The sequence below is a fragment of the Malus sylvestris genome, chromosome 2 (assembly GCF_916048215.2).
Source record: "Malus sylvestris chromosome 2, drMalSylv7.2, whole genome shotgun sequence".
NCBI lineage: Eukaryota > Viridiplantae > Streptophyta > Magnoliopsida > Rosales > Rosaceae > Malus > Malus sylvestris.
The window spans coordinates 30227149-30247462 of record NC_062261.1 but is presented as its reverse complement, the minus strand read 5'-3'; the positions used below and the strand labels follow the sequence as shown (position 1 = coordinate 30247462).

The window sequence follows — 20314 nt, the reverse complement described above, 5'->3', positions numbered from 1 at the left end:
ATGTTTTAATACTCTTATACCTTTTAGTTCATTTCCTTTCATTACCAATGCAAAGAAAATAAATATGATTTTTATTTTATGTTTTAAATTTGACATACCGGGTGGAGAACAAAACTTGAAAAAATGTCAAACTGTCATATAGGTTGTCAAATTAAAATTTGTTTAAAATTTGACATCTCATTTCAAGATGATCTAAGAGGATTTCCAAAGGAGATGCCAAAAAGTCTACATCAACAAAGGTAAAAAAGACAACACTAGTGTTTTCCACCCGAAAAATCAATTTCTATGTGGCATGACATGGAATGCAGCAAAGATAATTGCTGTCAGATTTGACAGCAACTTCAAATAAATTTTAATTAATTTCTAAATGCTTTTTATTAGTTTTCCATTGGTTTAAAGCATTGCCCTTTCATTTCCTTTCATTAGCAATGCAATGTTTTTATACTTTTATACCTTTTAGTTCCTTTCCCTTCATTACAAATGCAAAGAAATTAAACACAAATTTTTATTTTATGTTTAAAATTTGACATTTTGGGTGGAGATTCAAAACTTCAAAAGATGTCAAAGTTTTATATATAGGTGAATTAATTAGTACAAAAATATAGACATGTTATTTGATATAGAATTAATTTAGCTATATTTCAAAAAGAAAATATGTGTAAATTATGTGCATATCATAAATTTATAATTGCCTTAAACTCTTGAAGAAGCTACAGTTTTTCACTTCCACAAATAGTGCAGGTACTATTTGAATTTTAAAATGTTAGATTGCTTAAAAAAAGCTAGAAGGAAGTAAGGATTTCACGGGAGAATAAAAAAAGCCCATAAATCATGCCTTTTAAAACCCAACGAAATTTATCATTATTTTAGGTAATTATATGATTCATTAACATGATTGGTATTGTGACATAAGTTGTAAATAATTTGTAATAATAGGTTCTTTGCTGACATATAAGATCCCACATCGTCCAGAGATGAGGATCATGTAAACCTTATATGTATATTCTCATCTTTACCTAGCACGAGGCCTTTTGGGAGCTCACTAGCTTCGGATTCTGTAGGAACTCTGAAGTTAAGCGAGTTCGTGCAAGAGCAATCCCATGATGGGTGACTCACTGGGAAGTTCTCGTGTGAGTTCCCAGAAACAAAATCGTGGGGGTGTGGTCGGGGCCCAAAGCGGATAATATCATGCTATGACAGAGTCCCACCCGGGATGTGGTGAGGGCCCGGGTCGGGATGTGACACGACATGTCAACAAATTTGAATTTTGGATTTTATTTGGATGTTTAAAGATCTGTGGGTCTATGTTTACGAAACAAGAGTTATAAGTCTCCTAAATAATATTGTATTAAAAGCTTGCTTAGTATGAGGTTAAGTCTACTCTCTCTCCTTAGTATAGAGAATATCGTTTGTTAAAAAAAATGTATTATATATATACAGAAAATCAACTATATAAAAAAAGACTAAAAAAATGAGGCTAAAATAATTTTTGAATAATTTCAAGCTAAAATGTAAGTCCTCATTATTGAAGAAAAAAAACTGTTATTGAATTAGAACCCAAATTTTTTTAATTAAAAATTTACATTTTAACTCCAAACAATTAAAGTTGTCTGATAAATTTTCTAAGTGTTTATAATTCAAGCTTCCATAGGTATTGATACGTGTGCCAAAATAAAAGGTCGACCATGTGACTCAGCAATATTTTAAGCAATTACATCTAGTGTTTAACTCAAGCTTCCACGTTTCTCTTTTTCATGACTCGTCTCCATGAACGACACCCATCCACAAACGAAAAATCTAGAAACAAACTGGAGGACCATTCATTCTCAGCAGCAGCTAGCAGCATATCTAAACCATCTGTGTGTTTGTATTCCCAAAAAGAGAAAAAGCATCTGCGTGTTGTGCTTTAAAAAGAACTTATATAGCACAGTGTTAATGTACATGTGTATAACAAATTAAACGAGAACAATTTACATAGCATGATAAATCATCACTTAAAATCTCATAAATGCATAAGAAAACTTCTCTATATATTTTATTAGCATGATTCAGCGTCACCATTGTAAGTGGTAGTTAAAAATACTTGTATGCATTGAATTTATGCCACCTTGCTAATAAAGTCATGATATGATATTATCCTTGTATTGAAATTAAAATTGTAATGCAACTCCGCCTACGTGCCGCTTCACATAGGAGACTTTCATTTATGCAGCTTTAATATATTTGGTTTGTAGTATATGTGTGCCACCTCGCTGCGCACCTCTGTATCTTTTTTATTTTTTGGTCAGACTGCGCACCTCCATACAGAAAAAGAGGTGGTCCCATCGGATGAATGATGCAATAGTATATGCTTTACAACATTCATACAAGGTGACACATCGAGGGAGAGGTGGCACCTTCTCGTAGCCAGTCCAGACTTCTAAGCATTCACGGCATGCAATAACAAATCGGATCGGCTTCTCTGTCCTCCTACTTTCTATATATTTTTATTCTTTTTTATTTTGTACGGTCACATTTAAGTTATATTAATATTTTATATTGATTTTTTTATAAAGATAATAAGATAAAAATCAATAGTAATATAAAATGTTGACGTGGCTTAACCGTAACCGTATAAATAAAAAGAGATGTGAGTAGAAGGGCAGAGAAGTCAGGTTCAACAAATACCTAATTGAGTCAATAACAATGATTGGATTAAAACTCACTTGAACACATTTTAGGATACGCAACCCTGATCACGATATTTTGAAATAATGATTAGAACAAAAGAAAAAAAAAAGTCGGATGAAATTAGTGAAATATACAATGGTCGTCCATTCACTATAAAACCACGATCCTTCGAAAACCTAAATTAGTGAACCGTACGTCTAATAATTAACCAAGGAAAAAAAAGTGCAAGTAACCGAGGAGTTGGAACTCTGATAAATGATTGGCGAGATAAGAAGTTAACTTTTTTTTTTTTTTTTTTTACAAACGATAATATAAAACGAAAATCATTTAAACTATTATAATGAAGGAATGTTTTAATCTGAGGTGCGGTATTTAACCACCGTGACAATCCATTACTAGTTATTAGAAGTTAATTAATTAAGAAAACAAAAGATACAGTTGTCCCTCCCCCTCCGTTTGTGAAGAAAAGTACTAGCTACATCAAAGCAACACGTCCAGCAAACTCATTAAAGGAAACCAAGTTTAAGCTTCTTTTTTCTGAATTCGATTGGCCATATGTCCGGCAAACTCATTAAAGGAAACCAAGTTTAAGCTTCTTTTTCTTAATTCGATTGGCCATATGAGTCTTTGTCATAAGAATTAAACCGCCAATTCCTACTACTTACACGAACCATAAGTTTCCACGTCTTCTTCAAACTTCTACGTATCTTGCACTATATATATATCTCTCCACCAAAATCAAACTACAAGCCTACACTCATATACAATACAATCAACAAAGAAAAGAGTCAAATTTACAAAAATGGTTTATTCTGCCCAGCACAGAAACATTAGCATTCTTATGCTTCCATGGTTAGGTCACGGCCATATTTCTCCCTTCCTAGAGCTAGCCAAGAAACTCACCAGTCTCAGAGACTTTCACATCTTTATTTGCTCCACACCTGTAAATCTCAGCTCTATCAAGCCAAAACTCCCTCAGAAATACTCTCACTGTATTGAGTTTGTGGAGCTCCATCTTCCACACGATGAGTTGCCTGAACTACCACCTCACTACCACACCACTAATGGCCTCCCACCCCATCTCATGCCCACTCTCAAAAAGGCCTTCGACATGTCCAGCGATAACTTCTCCGACATCCTCAAAACCCTAAAACCAGATTTGCTTATATATGATTTTCTTCAGCCATGGGCACCCTCCCTAGCTTTGTCTCACAACATTCCGGCCGTCGAGTTCATCACCACCAATGCTGCCTTGATGTCACTTAGTGTTCACCAACTCAAGAACCCTAATGCTCAATTTCCTTATACTTCCATCTATCTTCGGGATTACGAAGCTAAGAAGTTCAGCAATCTGCTAGAATCTTCAGCAAATGGCATCAAGGACGGAGAGCGCGTACTGCTGTCAAGTGATCGTTCTCGTAACATCATTTTGGTGAAGACATCTGGAGAGATCGAATCAAAATATGTTGATTATCTCTCTGAGTTAATGGAGAAGAAGATTGTGCCCGTCGGCTCACTTGTTCAAGACCCAATGGATCAAAAGGTCGATGAGGAATCGTCGATCATCAAATGGCTAAATGAAAGGGAAAGATCTTCGGTCGTGTTTGTGTCCTTCGGGAGCGAGTACTTTTTGTCTAAGGAGGAAATACAAGAGATAGCTCATGGGTTGGAGCTTAGCCAAGTGAGTTTCATTTGGGTTATTAGGTTTCCCAAGGAAGAGAGAAGTACTAGCGTTGAAGAGGTTTTGCCAAAAGGGTTTGGGGAGAGGGTGGGAGAGAGAGGGGTGATAATGGAGGGTTGGGCCCCACAGGAAAAAATACTGAAGCATTCTAGTGTCGGTGGGTTTGTGAGTCACTGCGGATGGAGCTCGGTGTTGGAGAGCATCAAGTTTGGTGTTCCGATTATAGCCATGCCTATGCAACTTGACCAACCAGTAAACGCAAGACTGGTGGAGGAGGTCGGCGTTGGTGTGGAGGTTATAAGAACCGGCGAAGGAGGCAGTTTGCAACGGGAAGAGGTGGCGAAGGTGATCAGAGATGTGGTGGTGGAGAAGATTGGAGACTGTGTGAGAATAAGGGCTTTGGAATTGAGAGACAACATGAAGATGAAAGAGGATGAAGAGTTGGATTGGGTGGTGGAGGAGTTGATGCAACTTTGTACGAAGACGGAAGGGGAATCAGTTAGTACCTACTTTTAAGTGAGATTTCGATGTCGACACTTGCAATAATCATTCTTATGATTTTGAATTCTCACGTCAGTGAATCATAAGTCAATCTTTTGAAGTCGTGTTTGTAGATGTTGATCATTTTAATCATTATAATATGGTTTTTAATGGTCACATCAGCTTGTGAATGTATCATAAATATGTCTCTCTACATTTAATCATTATGTATTTATTCGCTTTTGTTGAATTGTTCTATCTCAACTATAATCCAAAAAATTAAAACATAACAATCACATATAATTAAGTTCGACTTTAACTACAGTTAAGGTTTAGAAATTCTTAAAAATATTATTCCAAACAAACGTTGACTGTCGAGACTGTCTTTGCCGTTAGTTTTTGCTCATTCTTCTTTTTTTTTTACCGTTCACGTCTGTATTAAAGATCAACATCAACCTATTAAAATCAATCGGTATAAAATAATTAGATTATTCTAGTTCAAACGTACATGAAATTGTTCTAAAAGATTCTAGCATGTAATATTGGAGGTGGCCGATGCATACTTGAATATGCTAGACAATTCTAACAAGCTATTCTCGGTAAAATGCTATGCTAGAAAACTCTAGCAAAGCAGCATCAATTTGAAAAAGCCAAGTCGGTTGACTTAGGCTAGAATGATCAAGAAAATGTTTTGTTATAGAAAATTCTAGAACAATGTGGTTAGGATGAAAAGAACCCAATCTCACCGACTTGGTAGGTCGGTTATGCCATGTATAAATATAGGTGTGGTGTTGGAACTAAATAACTGAGAGGAAGTAATAAGAAACCGAGTAATCAAGCAAGTAGGCAAGAAGTGAGAAGTAAGAGTAGTCTTGTAAGAGTGTAAGTGATTTAGAGTTTGTCTTTAGAAGTGAGAGAGTGTTATAGCTTCTAAAGTGTGTTCTTGAAAGTTGTGTGTTGTAATATTTTATAAGTGTAATCCAAGTAGTTTGTTGACTTATTTTGTCTCTCCAATACTTATATTAGAGTTGTGTACTCTAATTTTTCCTTAACAGTTTGTCTTTCTCCTTTGTCTCTCTCCATTCTTGTGGCTTAAAAGAAATTTTATTTGATAAATTATCAGTTATTGGTTGTGTTTTATATATATTTTTTTTCATAAAATTTTCTTTCCCTGCGTGTTTTGGAGATATTAAATGTGATGTCTGGACTGTAGCTACATCTGCTGTTGTTGCTTACTGCGCAATTTCAATGATCAAGAAGACCCTCTCATCTCAGGGCAAAAGTTTGTGATGAATAATAAGAAATAAAAAGGGTAATGATAAAGAGATTAAATTTGGAGACTAAATTTGTAAATTAAATGATATGTCACGAATTGAAATAAGCACGTTTATCAAGGTTTAAGTAATAAACCAATCATTAACTTCCATATTTTTTTAGTTTTCAAAACTTCGTCTACAAATTTAGTCTCTCTAGCTTACCCTTAAGTTAATGGATTTGAAAATTCTTCTAGCCATGGACGGGTTTTCATTGAGCCAAAAATAAGGAAAACGAGCAGTAGGCACATAAATTTGAAAAAGTTCAATTCACTTCTATTTTTACTTCTTACACACCTCTCTTAAATTTTGGTCGTTGGATCAAATGAATTGAAGAAAATCTATGGACAAAAATTAATAAAGTATATAGAGGTAAAAAGAAGTATTTGGATAGCACTACCGATTCGAAAACTGAGAAAGCCAAACAAACCGATGAAGAGTTGTAAACTTTAATGGCAAAGAAAACTAACGTCTGTATGAAATATTTTCTTTATAGAATTTTAAAACTTAATTGTAGTTAAATTTATACTTAATTATAAGTGACATGCCAAGTCCTAAATCATCGAATTAGTATAACAGTAGACTGAGTGAAATGTGAGTAAATACGCAAAGAATAAATGCAGAGACGCGAAATTCATGTATCATGTATTTGGCAAGAGGCCTATACTATATTTAGAGTGACGTATGCTCACCGGGTTGTCATATTTCTATACTCCTTTTCACATCAAAATGTTATACAATTTGCGATCTCCATTTTGTAGATTTTAAGCTGTAATTGGATTTGGGCAATTACTTTGAGGATCTCAAATTAGCAATACAGCCCAACGATCTGACAAAAAAGAAAGACAAACCGAATGGATCCAAGTTTCTCATTTTGCAGACGTCCCAACAAATGATCCAATTAAATTTCTGGTTTTTTTTTAATTTTTTTTAATTTTTACAATAGCGTCAGTGGTTAAATTGTTAGTTATTAGAGAGTGGTTAAATTGTTAGTTATTAGAGAGAAGAGAATCGGTGGGGATCAAACTTGAGGGGATCCATAGAGATCTTACCCGCATTAAGATGCATGGCGCCATCTTTCCGCTTGTACGGTAAAGCACCATTTGCAATTAAATTTCTGATTTTGACTCGCAATAAGGTCGAAAATAGATTCTCTATTTATATCTATATAAATATGTCAATTCTTTAAAGGGTTGCATTGATTCAAATTTTTGTAGTCCGGTCATGAGAAATTTAAACTAGATAATGATACGATTGACCGATAAAGGAAAATATGGTGGCATTACTTCAAATTTAAAATTAATAACTTTTTACAACCGGTTCTGAGTTCAGTCACATTTCCATTTACACAGTTACACTCCACCTTTAAATTTGAATTCTCGTTCTTTTATGACTACTTACCCTTTATCCCCAAAATAGATCTAAATAAAATATAAAATTTAGAGAAGTGAATGAAATGCATTGATGTCTGTGGTTTGGCGTCTGGACCCAACAATAGCCTTATGGGCCTTGCTGTGCTTCAGAAATAGGCATGCGCCCGTGGGTTTTTTTCTCTGTTGGGCCTTCCTTTTCTTTGGCCCACTCTCCCAGCAGCCTGAAGAGGCTACAAAGGCACTAGTAAACGAAGCTGACAAAGCTACCACCATGATCTTCATCGGAAAACATATGCATGATGTATTGCAAACTAAATACTTCACTGAAGAGTATCCATGCGCTCTCTGGCTCGCTATGACAGAGCGCTTCAATCACCAGACATATATATTCTTTCCTGAAGCAAGACATGACAACAACACTTACGCTTTCAAGATTTTAAGTCTGAATGAATACAACTCTAAAATTTATCAAATCTGATCACTTCTCAAGTTCTGTGACGAGAACTTGATTGAACAGGTTATCCTGAATAAAACCTATTCGACCTTTCATGCCACCAATATTGTCCCGCAGTAATAATATCGAGCACATATGTTTACCAAATTTTCGGATTTAACATTTGTCTTACTTCTTGTTGAAAAGCAAAACCTTAATGAAAAATTAGCTAGCTTGACCCACTGGCTTCAAGGCTATGCCTCAAGCGCAAGCAACCACTTCTCGAAGCCACAAACGACACGGAAGGCGTCATTGCCATGGCAAGAGATGGCATTCTCAACCCTGGGCCCAAGGTCGATAGAGAAAAGCCCACACAAGGGAGAAAATTCGGCCCCGAAATGCGATTCCATCGCTTCTAAGGCCTCTAACTTCAAGAATAAGGGCAAAGCTTTCGTTAATCCAGATTCCACTAAATTAGATGTGTTATCATTGTGGATCAAGAGAACATTGATCACGCATTTGCCGAGCTTCCCCTGATCGTCAGAAGGTTAAGATAAACTTTGTACAAGTGGTTAATCTTGAAGATACCACCATGAAGATTTTTATTTTTCAGCAGGCATCAGTTTCTATAGAAGAATAAATTTTAATTTTTTGGGACATGTTAAGGCCAAGTTCCCCTAGCGGCCAAACCCATTGTAGGCCAAACTCCCTCCCTTAATTTTTGTGGTTTACTTTTTCGATCAATTTCCTATGTACTTGGATTATTTGTTTGGTGTTTTATTTTGAATTTTTTTTTGGATATTTAAATTATGGATATTATTTCTCAAATGATTAATGAAGTGAATAGAATCATATTTATGCATATGACCGATTCAATTCATTTATTTCTATGTATGTCTTCTAGAAAGAGGTGATGATCAGCTACCTAGCACCACCTACGAAGATTTTTAGAACCGTGGCTATAATGTGATGCGCAAAACTCATTCAATATTGGATGAAGTAAAAGAAACAGTTGGCTTCAATAGAGAGGAACTCTTTGTATCACACATAAATATTAACAAAGAAAAGAAAGTAGGTAAATTAGAAGATTCAAAGTGAGTCGAAAATAATACTAGCCAGTAGCCAAGCAAGCATACACTTATTTGTATCTATCTTTATCGGATGTGTGATCCAATCCAACCACCAACACTATCAAGTTTACGACTAACCAGTCCAAGGGGTACGCAGAAAATTCATCCGAACAAGTTTATGGAGTCGAATATGTCCGAGAGAGATTCATTTATTAAACATGTTTATATACACATTAACCTGTATACCTTAAAAACGTCCAAAAGTTATGATATAGGAAATATGACAAACATCTGTTGCGGCAGCGGATTTCCACGAGTTTATAGTGGACATGTACAAGATCCTTGCACCAGTCTAGCAATGAGTTCATCAATGGAGGTTTGTGCCAGCAAAACATGAGAGCACTACAATGACATAACTTCAATGAAAATGTAGATTGGTTAGGACATATCTTTTAGAGGAGTCCCCTTTTTGTTTCGTTTTTCCAGCTCTGTCCCTTAATTTGGAAATAGTTGTTTGTACTCCGCCAGCAGCTTTGGGATGTCATCCAAACGCAACTGAAAACCACAATGTAATTAAAAACAATATGAGAAGAGAAAAAAAGAGATAAATATAAACACAAACTAGAAAAAAAAAAGTTTGGTGATGGAGGAAAATATGGTATCATGTGACAAGGATAATAATTAATTTGATTGCCTTGCATAACTAAGCCTGATTTATACCTGGTTAACATTTCTGATATGGTAAAAACCATAAGCCACTTTTCCAGGAAAACTAGACTCGAGGAACTGCATATCGGATCCACTATTTTTCCTATTATAGCCACGAAGAAAATTCCACAAAAAGAAAAAGATGGAAACATTAATCAACCAAGTTAGCAAATTAGCAACCGACAAATATGGGTTAGAATACAAACTTTCGTGGTTAATTTATTTCATACATGGTTATTTTCCCCAAGCAAACATAATGTAAAAAATATGGAGAGAGACCAAAACATTTGACATGCCACTGGACTGTGTCTAAATTTCAATTTTCATAACTTAAAAAATGATAAATTGATCACATTTCAGTTATTGAATGTCTCTAATAGATATGTCTTCACAAAAACAATGTGGAGCACAAGTTTTGGTGTCCATTTTACAGTACCCAACTTCCAAACAACTCACTCAATGTCCTCGGTTATCATCTTCCTCCTAAACCCTAACTTACACACGAAATATGCAGTAGAAGTATATCATCAAATATTACTTTTCCGTTTTGGAGTAATTTATTAGCTAAAATAAGCAAAAATAAGAGAGCACACAAAAAACCCACTGACCCTTCTTGAGCTGTGATGTAAATTTTATAATCATCATACTGTACCTATGTTATGCACTCAACTCATGTTGCACGGCATACTATGTGGGGATCATGCCCTAGAAGTGAATATCATGTGCACAACCAAAGGTAAAATTAGGACTGAGGGAGCTAGCCACTTTTAGTTAGGCCAGGTAATCTTTAGTAATAACAACAGAATCCTGAAATAAGTTTAACTGATCATAAGCTATGGTGTAAGATGTTCTTACTGAAGACGACGAGTAATTAGGCGTTGGTAGTCCCGAAGCAAGGGGCCAAGCTCCTTAAGTGGGATAAGCCTTGGTGTAGATTTCCTCCAATGGTCACGAAGTGCCTGAGTTGTATTTTCGTTAAATTTTCACTCTTTTACCCCACGGATTGCATTTGACATTTAAAACTACCTAATTGATGAATGATAAAGTACCCTACCTCAACATCTGAAACGTGTTCGTTACTAGCTACTCTTTCACCAACCAAATTCGAAGCCAGTTGAATGAACTCTTTGTCTTCCACCTCGTCCACAACTGGAACCCCATTCCCAAGGAGAGAAACAGATATTCCTAATCTTTTTTGTAACTCAGAGACAGCAGATTCTTCCATTTGGTTTTCCTGTTAAAATTAGAAGGGTCACTTAAAAAGTTAAACTCTACTAGTAAACTAGTATTCTTGTGAGATAATATAAAATCCATATTAAAAGTAGGACTTAATTGGAGGCATTTGTAAAGATACCTTGATATTGACACTTTCATTTCCTGTCTCCACATCCTTATTTTGGATATTTGGTGAAGCTGCAAGTAATCTCTTTGCAAGGGAGTCCTCTACAGAACAAGCAAAAGTGACAATAATAACGTGCTAGAATTAGGTTCTAATTCAAATGCCATGAAGCATAATAAAAAAAATAAAAAGAAATACAAGGTTCTCCTCTTCTTGAATAACTATACAGCAAAGATCATAAAACATCTTTCTTAGCTAATATGGCTTCTGCCATTCTCTCCTTCACTAAGCCATATTCAAGTCTTCTTTCCTCAAATTTTTTTCTTAACTAACAAGATTTAGATGATTTTGGAGCCTGCCCATCATGACCATACAAACTTCCAAGAGTTTGATATCAATCAAAATTGTTTAAATGTTACATTGAACTCTTTCATTAGATTTTCACAATTGCATGCAACATTTTATAAGCATTCCAGCAAAGAAAAAAGAGTTAATAATAAATTAAGGTGAAAACCAAACACAAATGTCTTTTCTTTTTTTTTCTTTTTTTTTATTTTTATTTTTTATTTTTTCGTTGCAGAAAGTTTAGCAAGATTCCTAGTCTAGGTAAACTTTTATGCTCTGCAACCGCAAAACATGAGGCTATGGCTAACACATCCCAATCCACCCCATAACACTTAATTTATAGCACAAAGGCTTCAAAGTAGTACATAGACGATTATTCCTAACTGAGTTCATCTTCAAGAAGTGGTTTATAAGAAAACAAAGCAAATTATCAGATGAGAAAAACAAAGACAACATAATACCTTCAGGAACCAACCACCACAGATCACCAAATGTTGATTTTCCATCAAAGCCACCAAATAACAGATAGCGTGAACCCATACATGTTAGCGAATGGTATGCTCGAGCAGGAGGAGGTTCATTGCCAGTAGGCAAGCGCTTCCATTGTGCAGACACTTGATTCCAGAAGGAAAAAGTAATTATAAATAATTGCATGAAAGATGCAAAGCATCCGAACCAAATCAAGAAAAAAAGTGTGCAGGTTTAGGAAGTAAAGGTAATGGTTTACAATTTTCTATATCAAATTATGGAAAAGAATGATGCAATTAAAAACAATTGCATCGAACAAGTAGAAATGTTTCACACACAAAGTTATCCACAAATATATAATTAAGAAGATAGTTTCTTACTCATTTAACGTAATCTCGATTTTAAATCAATAGTGCAATTCACTTACTATTTCATGTTTCGATGTTAAGCATTGGATGTCAGTGGTCATACCCAAGTCCTCTGTGTACAACAACTTAAAATTAGTTCCGATTTTAGTGACCTTTTTTTTTTCCTTTGTTCTTGCCTCGCATTTACAAAATATTAACACAAATCTTAATTCTTCATTTGATGGGCTGCTTCAATGATGAGAATCATATATGCGCTCGGCTTTCTGATTTTAGTTGCATCTGAGCCACTACTATTTTCTTACTTTCTCGCTTTCTGTCATATGATTGTCCTATCTATTTTATAGAAACAAAAGGATAGGATTATTGAAGATTGCGGTATGTCAGTGGACTATGAAAAGCTTTTCACTTATTTTTTACAAGTGAAAAAAATTTAAGAAGATGAAAAAAGGTAAGCCCAGTAAGAGTGCTGTAATTGTTGGGGACTGAAATTTTTCTAGTACCACTTGTGTCTAGTGAATGGTAGGCCTATGGTTTCTGTATTTTGTACTACATAAATATTTTAAATGAGAGTATTATCATGGAAAAAATATAAATGGTTGATCAATACTATGATGGCACATTAGCAAAGTTCAGTCAATAGTCAACAGAAAAGCGCAAGAAACAATTACCCCTGTCTAGAATAATGCAGTCATTGTGATAAATGTCATAACGACTCAACCAGCCACCAGTTCCATGGCCGCCAAAGAGCAACAGCTTCAAAAGGACATCAAGAAAATAGTGTGAAGATTTAATGATAAATAAAAACAAACAAATAACATGATGTATAATTTCCATTGTCATCAATACAAATATGAGTTTTGTAATCAAGAGCCCTACAATACAGGACTGGAGTAATTGTTTTGGCCAAAAGGTCTCATTGTTAGATACTATCGTATACCTCTTCTTCGCTACTCTAAGATCCCAGATGTTAAAGAGTTTATCTTTTCAACTTATGCAACACAATTGTATAAGTAACCATGAAATGAAATATGCTACTTAAGGAAAAGTTTGATACTATTTCAAGTAGGGATATCTATCGCCAAGGAAATAGGAGCTTATATGTTCACACATGCCAAGCTGAGATCACATGTATCTAAACTTAACAATCAAGCTTTGAACGATCATTCTGATGTTACTAAGGGCATCCTACCCTAACCAGGTTCTCCATAATAATAACAGTACCGAAATATATTAAATTGTAATGAAGTAGAAGTCGTCCATGAAGAAAGTGTATTGACGAGACTAATAAAAAAAATATGGAAATGTCAATTACATAGTGCCCTCCAGATGTCATAGTATGGCCACAACGAGCAGAAGGAGCTTGTCCTGGAAGCTTCAATTGGGTCCACCCAGGTGTTTCATTCTCTACCTTCCACAACAAAGACGAATCACAAAATATAGTTGAATAACTGAAAACCAAGTAATATATATATATATAATATCCCATGTTTTTTATATTAGTCTATATATAGAGTTTTTTGAATTGACACATTTGTAGCTTAAACTCATGAATCTGAGTAAACAACGGATGCGTCAAGCTAAAATAACAAAATATACAAAATATGAGAGCCCAACACAAGTGCAGGTGCACAATGTCAATATTGCTTCCGAGCTAAGAAAATAGAGGAACGGTTCCTTAATCCTTAATTCCTTATAGTACTAGTTGGAAGACAAACAAAACTAAAATGACACTATTTTTGAGTGGCTAAAACTCAATTTGGCCAGGCGCAAACAGATGCAGCAAAAAGCTAATTGTAGCGGGGTGTATTCAATTGGGAATTTGAGAGATTTTAATGGATTTATAAATCCATGAATTTTTATGGAGTTTAACTGATTTGTAGAGATTCCATGTAAAATTTTGATTCAATTCCCTCAAAAGCTCATGGGGAGAGGTGAGATTTGTGGATGCTTAAAATACACTACAAAATCTCTCCACTTCCCTCTAATTCCTCAACTTTTCTAAATTCTTTAAATTCTAATTCTAATTGAATACACCTGGAATGTTATAAACTTCTTTAAAATTCTAATTGAATACATCCGGATTTCTAAGGATTTTGATAAACTATCTTAAAATCCTGATTGAATACACATTGAATTTCAGAGAATCACTTAAAATCCTAATTGAATACTCCTGGATTCATCAAAAGAATTAAAATCTCTCAAAATCCCAGTTGAATACACCCCCCGTAATTTGGATGGCATTAGAAGGAGAATAGTCATCAGTTTGACAAGTGCTCTAAGAGGGACACATCAATCATCCAAAGAGGAAACATAAAATGTAATAAAATAATCCAACAAAATAGAGCAATTTTTAAAACCATGAGAACAAAGTAAAATCGAAAGGAAAAGCCATGACGAAATAGTACCATAGAAAAAGAGAATAAACTGCTAACCTTCTTCGATTAGACCCTTCAAAGCCCATAAATCACCCATTATTGGACCTCCACCTCCTATGAAAGTCAAGACAAGTATTCATGTCAGCTAGACTGCACATAAATAAACCCAAGCATCTTCTGCTTGCCTTACATAGAAATGCAAAGATTGGCATATATGTTTATCAGCAATCAAAGAACAAAAGGGAAAGGAGGTAAAAAAAACAAAAACCAAATCAGCGGACTTGAACACTGATTAGATTTCTATTAATGATTTTGTAACTCCTTGTACTTTAATCCGAAAAGTTCCAGGTACGCATGGGGCCAGTTAAACAGTAGACTGTAGAAGTTTGTTACACCAAAAAATTCAAGCATTCAAAAAGCTTATGGACACAATGGAGTAGTAGTATCACTTAATAAGGAAAACCCCAAATGGCTAGTGCAAAAAAATAGGCACTGAAATTATCTTCAAATGGGATATCCCATGGAAAGAATGGTCTGCCTTCACAAGTACATTTCATGGGAAGACCCCGTGTGGAAAGCTTTTCGAGGGATGATGGGTTTTCCTGGATTTACATGATAGTAACAATTAATTCATTGTGTCTCAAGTAATTAGGTTGGTTTACAAAATAACAGCAATCTCTAAGACATAATAAACAGCAATCAAAGAAATTAAATCAAAATAACAAAGTCAATTAGGCCAAAATTAGGCAATGTGGCTTCAGAATTAGGTTTCAATATGATACAAGAGGAATCTTTATTTCTCAACTTCAATATGATTACAAAATATATCATTATTTAGAAAACTCAACAACAAACAGAGAGAGATACACAATTAAAAACAAGATAAAATGAAACTTAAAAGGAAGAGTTATTATGAAACCCAGTCAAAGCATGTTACTTAACCTCTGCCACCATATACAAGCAACCGCTTCTCAACCATGGTAGCTGTATGGCCACATCTGGGTGGAGGCAAAGACCCAGTAACTGACAGCTCCATCCACTCTAGTGATACTGTATAGGGAAGACAATCAAGATAAAACTGATTTACAACCATTTCAACAAATATAATCAACCAAAACGAAGCAGAAAATAACAGATAATTCAAAAATCATAGAGAAAAATGTTTACTTGTGTCCAAGAGATACACATCTGACAACCACTTTTTACCATCCCAGCCACCATACCTGCAATTGTTTATAACTTTACATTTAACTTGACAAAAGTTACTAGAGAACCGTCATATCAGCTAACCAATAAGGAATGCAAAAGATATACTCACATAACAATTTTCCGATTTCCAATAGCTGAAGCTGCAGCAAAATCTCGTGCAGAAGGTAAATCACCAAAACTTGTCAACTCTGTCCATTGCCATATATCTAGAACAAACGTAATTCTTTAAATAAATATTTGATTACTCATCAGTCAAAGGAAGACAAAAAGAAAAACCATTAACCAAGAAGATATAATTCTCATGCCTTATCAGCAGCATAAAACAAATAGATGCTTACCAGTATCTAGGACCCAAAAGTCACCTAACCTGATAATCGAACAACGTCACTAATACCATTTGCATTAAAGTAATAGTTATAGAGCAGAAAGTTGCATATAGAACATCTAATGAATGTGAACATACCTCTTGCCTCCAGAACGCCCACCAAAGATGAACATATGACAATCAATCACAACAGCAACGTGAAATGCTCGTGGGCCTGGACCAACTTGTCCATCGGAGCCACCAGTGCACTCTGGCTGATACCATAATTTGTTGTCTGAAAAAGTAAAAGGCCTACATGAGATGCTATAGTAAACCTGTGTGAAAATCTATTACCAAAAAGTAAACTAAACTCCCACTCATAGAAAGCCTTAATCCACATAAGCATTGTAATTGAACTGCCACATTGCATATCATTTTCTATAATAAATACAAGTTTCCTTGCGCATAAGTATAGGTCCATTTCACCTGTTCGTTACCGTTACATGAATCAAGCACAAAGTGGTCCTTCAAACTAAGTCAGGCAAGTTTGCTCAAGAGAAGTATTACGACAAAAACGTGTAGGACTAGGATGTATGTTAGGGAAACATTGTTGCAACAATGCTGAATAGTGAGAAGTTCCTAACATGGTTATTTCAAACCGGGATATCATGCATACAAGCAAAGATGATTTTCAAGAAATACAAACAACAACAACAACAACAACAACAACAAAGCCTTATCCCACTAAGTGGGGCCGGCTGTATGAATCCTAGAACGCCATTGCGCTCGGTTTTGTACCACGTCTTCCGTTAGATCCAAGTACTCCAAGTCTTTTCTCAGAGTCTCTTTCCAAGTCTTCCTAGGCTTGAACCTTTGTCTCGTAATCACATCTTCTAACTGGAGCGTCTGTAGGCTTTGTCCAAGCCACCTTAACCGATTTTCTCTCATCTTACCTTCAATTTCGGCTACTCCTTCTTTACCTTGGATATCCTCATTCCTAAAATTTTCTAAGATCTCAAACACTATAAAATTTTCTAAGATCCTCAAATAAGTATAAAGGAGAAGTGCAAAATCCCCTTTACCATTCAAACTTACTTATGCTACAGATCCATGTCAATATCTATCTACTATATGAAACCAACTAAATTTCTTCATGATGTTATGTTTTGACCCTCTGTCAAATTCCTTTGTTATTTAAAAACTATCTTATGTCTGTCAGTACATGAATTCAAAACTCATTTTCAAATAAAAACAAACAGTTGTATAAGCAATTTAACAGTTATTTTATTTAGAGTTTTGTTAAATAATAAATTTGATTTCTTAAAATTAGTACTTATAACTTGTTAAACGTAACTGATTCTTTCAATAACCCAGGCAGGTCAGGGAACCTAGTTATCATTTTCTCGTCAGATTCATTGTGCCATGATCTCGATGCATTAGTCTTTGCATATATACAGATTTCAAATAACACATTGGAGTATAAAGTCAAATAAAAATTCTATACATCAAGATAATCAGTATAAGTGAACAAAGAACACCCAGAAATTCAAGAGAGTAAATTTACATAATTTCGTCGAATTTCGGATAACCCATATGACAAATATCAATAAAAATCAGAGCAAAGTACAATGAAGTATAACAAATAGAGATAATTAGAGAGTGGGAAACAAAGTACCAATGTCATAGACGACGATATCGCTGAGAAACTTCTTCTCTACAAGGCCTCCAAACACAACCACCTTTGATCTACCCACAATGACCGCCGTGTGACCACTGAGAATTCAAAGAAACCAAAATTCAAATGGAAAATCTTGAAAGCTATAAACACATACGAGAGAGAGAGAGAGAGAGAGAGAGAGAGAGAGAGAGAGAGAGAATTTTACCTGCGAGGTTGGGGTAGAGTTCCACCAAAATCAGAGGAAGAAGCTCGAACCCAGTAATGCATTTTATCTTGTTTCGCTGTGCCAATCACCGTCGCTTGCGATTGCCCACCAAATAGCATTCAGGCTGTGTTCTAAGAGCTCGAACCCGGTTATGCGTATGAGAACGGGCAGTTCCTTTCGACTTTTTGTTCAGGTTATAGTACAATCAGTTACTAGTGTAGCGGTAATCTTTTTCACCCGTCAAAGGCGAACTAAATCAAATTATTACTAACTTATTTGGTTTAGGTCATTCTTTTTTTTTAGTTATATAATATTGTTTGTTAAAAAAAAAAAGTATAATGTTATCCGAAAGTTTTTCTTCGTATAACATTGTCTCTTAACACTAAATATCACAAATGTCAGTGTATTTGTATCATGAAAATTACTCAAATTAATCTGATAATGAGAATCGATTTAACTAGCCTCCTAAACTTAATTCTTGATTTTCAAATATTAGATTAGGGATTTTGACACATCCCGTCCCGAAGGAGGGCATGCTGGCCGTCACGTGAGAGTGACGTAACCATTTGCACAGTACGGAAGCTTTAATTATACAATTTATAAGTTGATACACCCGAAGGTGCGTCCTAATTTGGTCCATTCTGTCAGAACACCGTCGAATTCCTCGTAGTCACCACACCTTTGTGATTCCTGAACCTGGAGGGGCGCAAAACCAAAATTGAGTGGGTCAGTAAAACAATTCTTTTCCAAATCCAAACATTTCTCAAAACGTTGTAACCCCTCTCCGTAAAACCTGTATACTTTCCCAGAAATGTAAAATATAAATATACATATATATTCTCAATACTTCCTTTTCATTAACTCAACATTTTCATCTCAGTTATGCCATGCCATGTCTAAATTGAACAGTTAAGTATGAATGCATCAACAATAATCATATCAGGTGCAAGAAAATAATCAACCGGAGGCCCTCTAATAGCCCTGTACAGTTGAACCTAGAGCTCAAAATCTATCACTCTCACTCTGCCGGAGTCACCAACTATGACCTGTACGGCCTATTGCCGGAGTCACTAGCTGTAACCTGTACGGCCTTCTGCACATAAGTCGGAACCACCTAATGTAGTCTGTACGACTTAATGGTGTAATAATATGCTCTAGTGCTTTTCTCATCAATCATTTGTGCACATAATCTAAGGTCACCTACCAGTCGAAACCCCTCTAATGGTCTGTACGACTGGCATGTCGGAACCACCCCCGGTGGTCTGTACGACTAGCATCTACTTGGATCCAAGGTGAGCATGCGATGCGGTGAATAATAATAAGCACTAATACCAAGGTGCAGGTTATGAGCTCAATATATCTCAACATCATCATAGCAGTAATATACTCACCTGATACTCACCTGTGCGTCCACAGCACCAATTCATACATATGCATCATATCTCAATTCATACTTTTCATACATGGCAATTCGATTCACGTTTTTCATATAATTCTATATACTTTTCGCATACTTCTATGCATGGCATTTCAACTAATATATCTCATATACTTTTATACATTTTCATTAAAAACATAATTTCATGCATTTTCAATTTCTGGGAAAACGGCAAGTATATATGTATACGGAAAACAAAACTGCCCACTCACAGAATACATCGACGTGTCGAAGGTCCCTGAGCCTCCCTTAGCCATGCCCAACGTCCGTATAATCCTCGCCTATACAGAAGTAACCAATTTGACGTTATTTAACGCCTAACCCAATTCTTAGCTAATAACTCCCCAAATATTGCTCAAATTAGGTATATGAATATACCACTGTGACCTACACAACCTCAGGATCATCCCCATATTTTTAAAATAATTTTTGGAGGTCTCACGCGCCCCCACGCGCCTGACGTGGCACGGACCTACGCGCCCCCCACGCGCAGCCACGTGCCGTGCACACTGACGGCACAGTGAACGGCGTTAGGAATATTCTCGGAATATTCCGTTAAAAACTAACGGTTTCCGTTAAAGTTAACTAACGGCGTCGAAATATTCCGTCAAACTTGACGGAAGATTCCATGTCTTCTCCGGCGAGTCGCCGGTCGCCGGCGACTGTTCGCCGGTTTCTGGAAAAATTTCAAATTGACTATTCTCCTTCGTTTTTCAACCATTTTTCATGTAATTTATACCAAAATGAAGCATTTCACATGTACTAACACGTTGGAAGGTTTTTAAACACTAAAAACAACAAGATCATACCTTCCAAAATTCCTCAAATTCGGCCAAACTCGAACCCGACGATCCCGA

The 20314-nt window shown here is 35.6% G+C and overlaps 2 protein-coding genes across 2 annotated transcripts; one reads left to right on the top strand and one right to left on the bottom strand.

Moving 5' to 3' along the window:
• Positions 1–3398: 3398 nt before the first annotated feature.
• Positions 3399–5075, top strand: LOC126599704 (beta-D-glucosyl crocetin beta-1,6-glucosyltransferase-like). The gene has a single exon (XM_050266123.1). The coding sequence runs from the start codon at positions 3473–3475 to the stop codon at positions 4865–4867; it is 1395 nt and encodes a 464-aa protein (XP_050122080.1). The 5' UTR covers positions 3399–3472; the 3' UTR covers positions 4868–5075.
• Positions 5076–9004: 3929 nt separating this feature from the next.
• LOC126599693 (protein GLUTELIN PRECURSOR ACCUMULATION 3-like) lies at positions 9005–18210 on the bottom strand. The gene is made up of 16 exons (XM_050266112.1): positions 18020–18210; positions 17812–17909; positions 16296–16431; positions 16171–16199; positions 15942–16038; positions 15791–15846; positions 15566–15673; positions 14681–14737; positions 13561–13652; positions 12917–13001; positions 11874–12026; positions 11083–11171; positions 10783–10962; positions 10584–10687; positions 9741–9831; positions 9005–9575 (listed from the first exon to the last, which is right to left on the bottom strand). Exons 1-16 carry the CDS (start codon positions 18136–18138, stop codon positions 9516–9518), a joined length of 1554 nt encoding a protein of 517 aa, XP_050122069.1. The 5' UTR covers positions 18139–18210; the 3' UTR covers positions 9005–9515.
• Positions 18211–20314: the final 2104 nt, after the last annotated feature.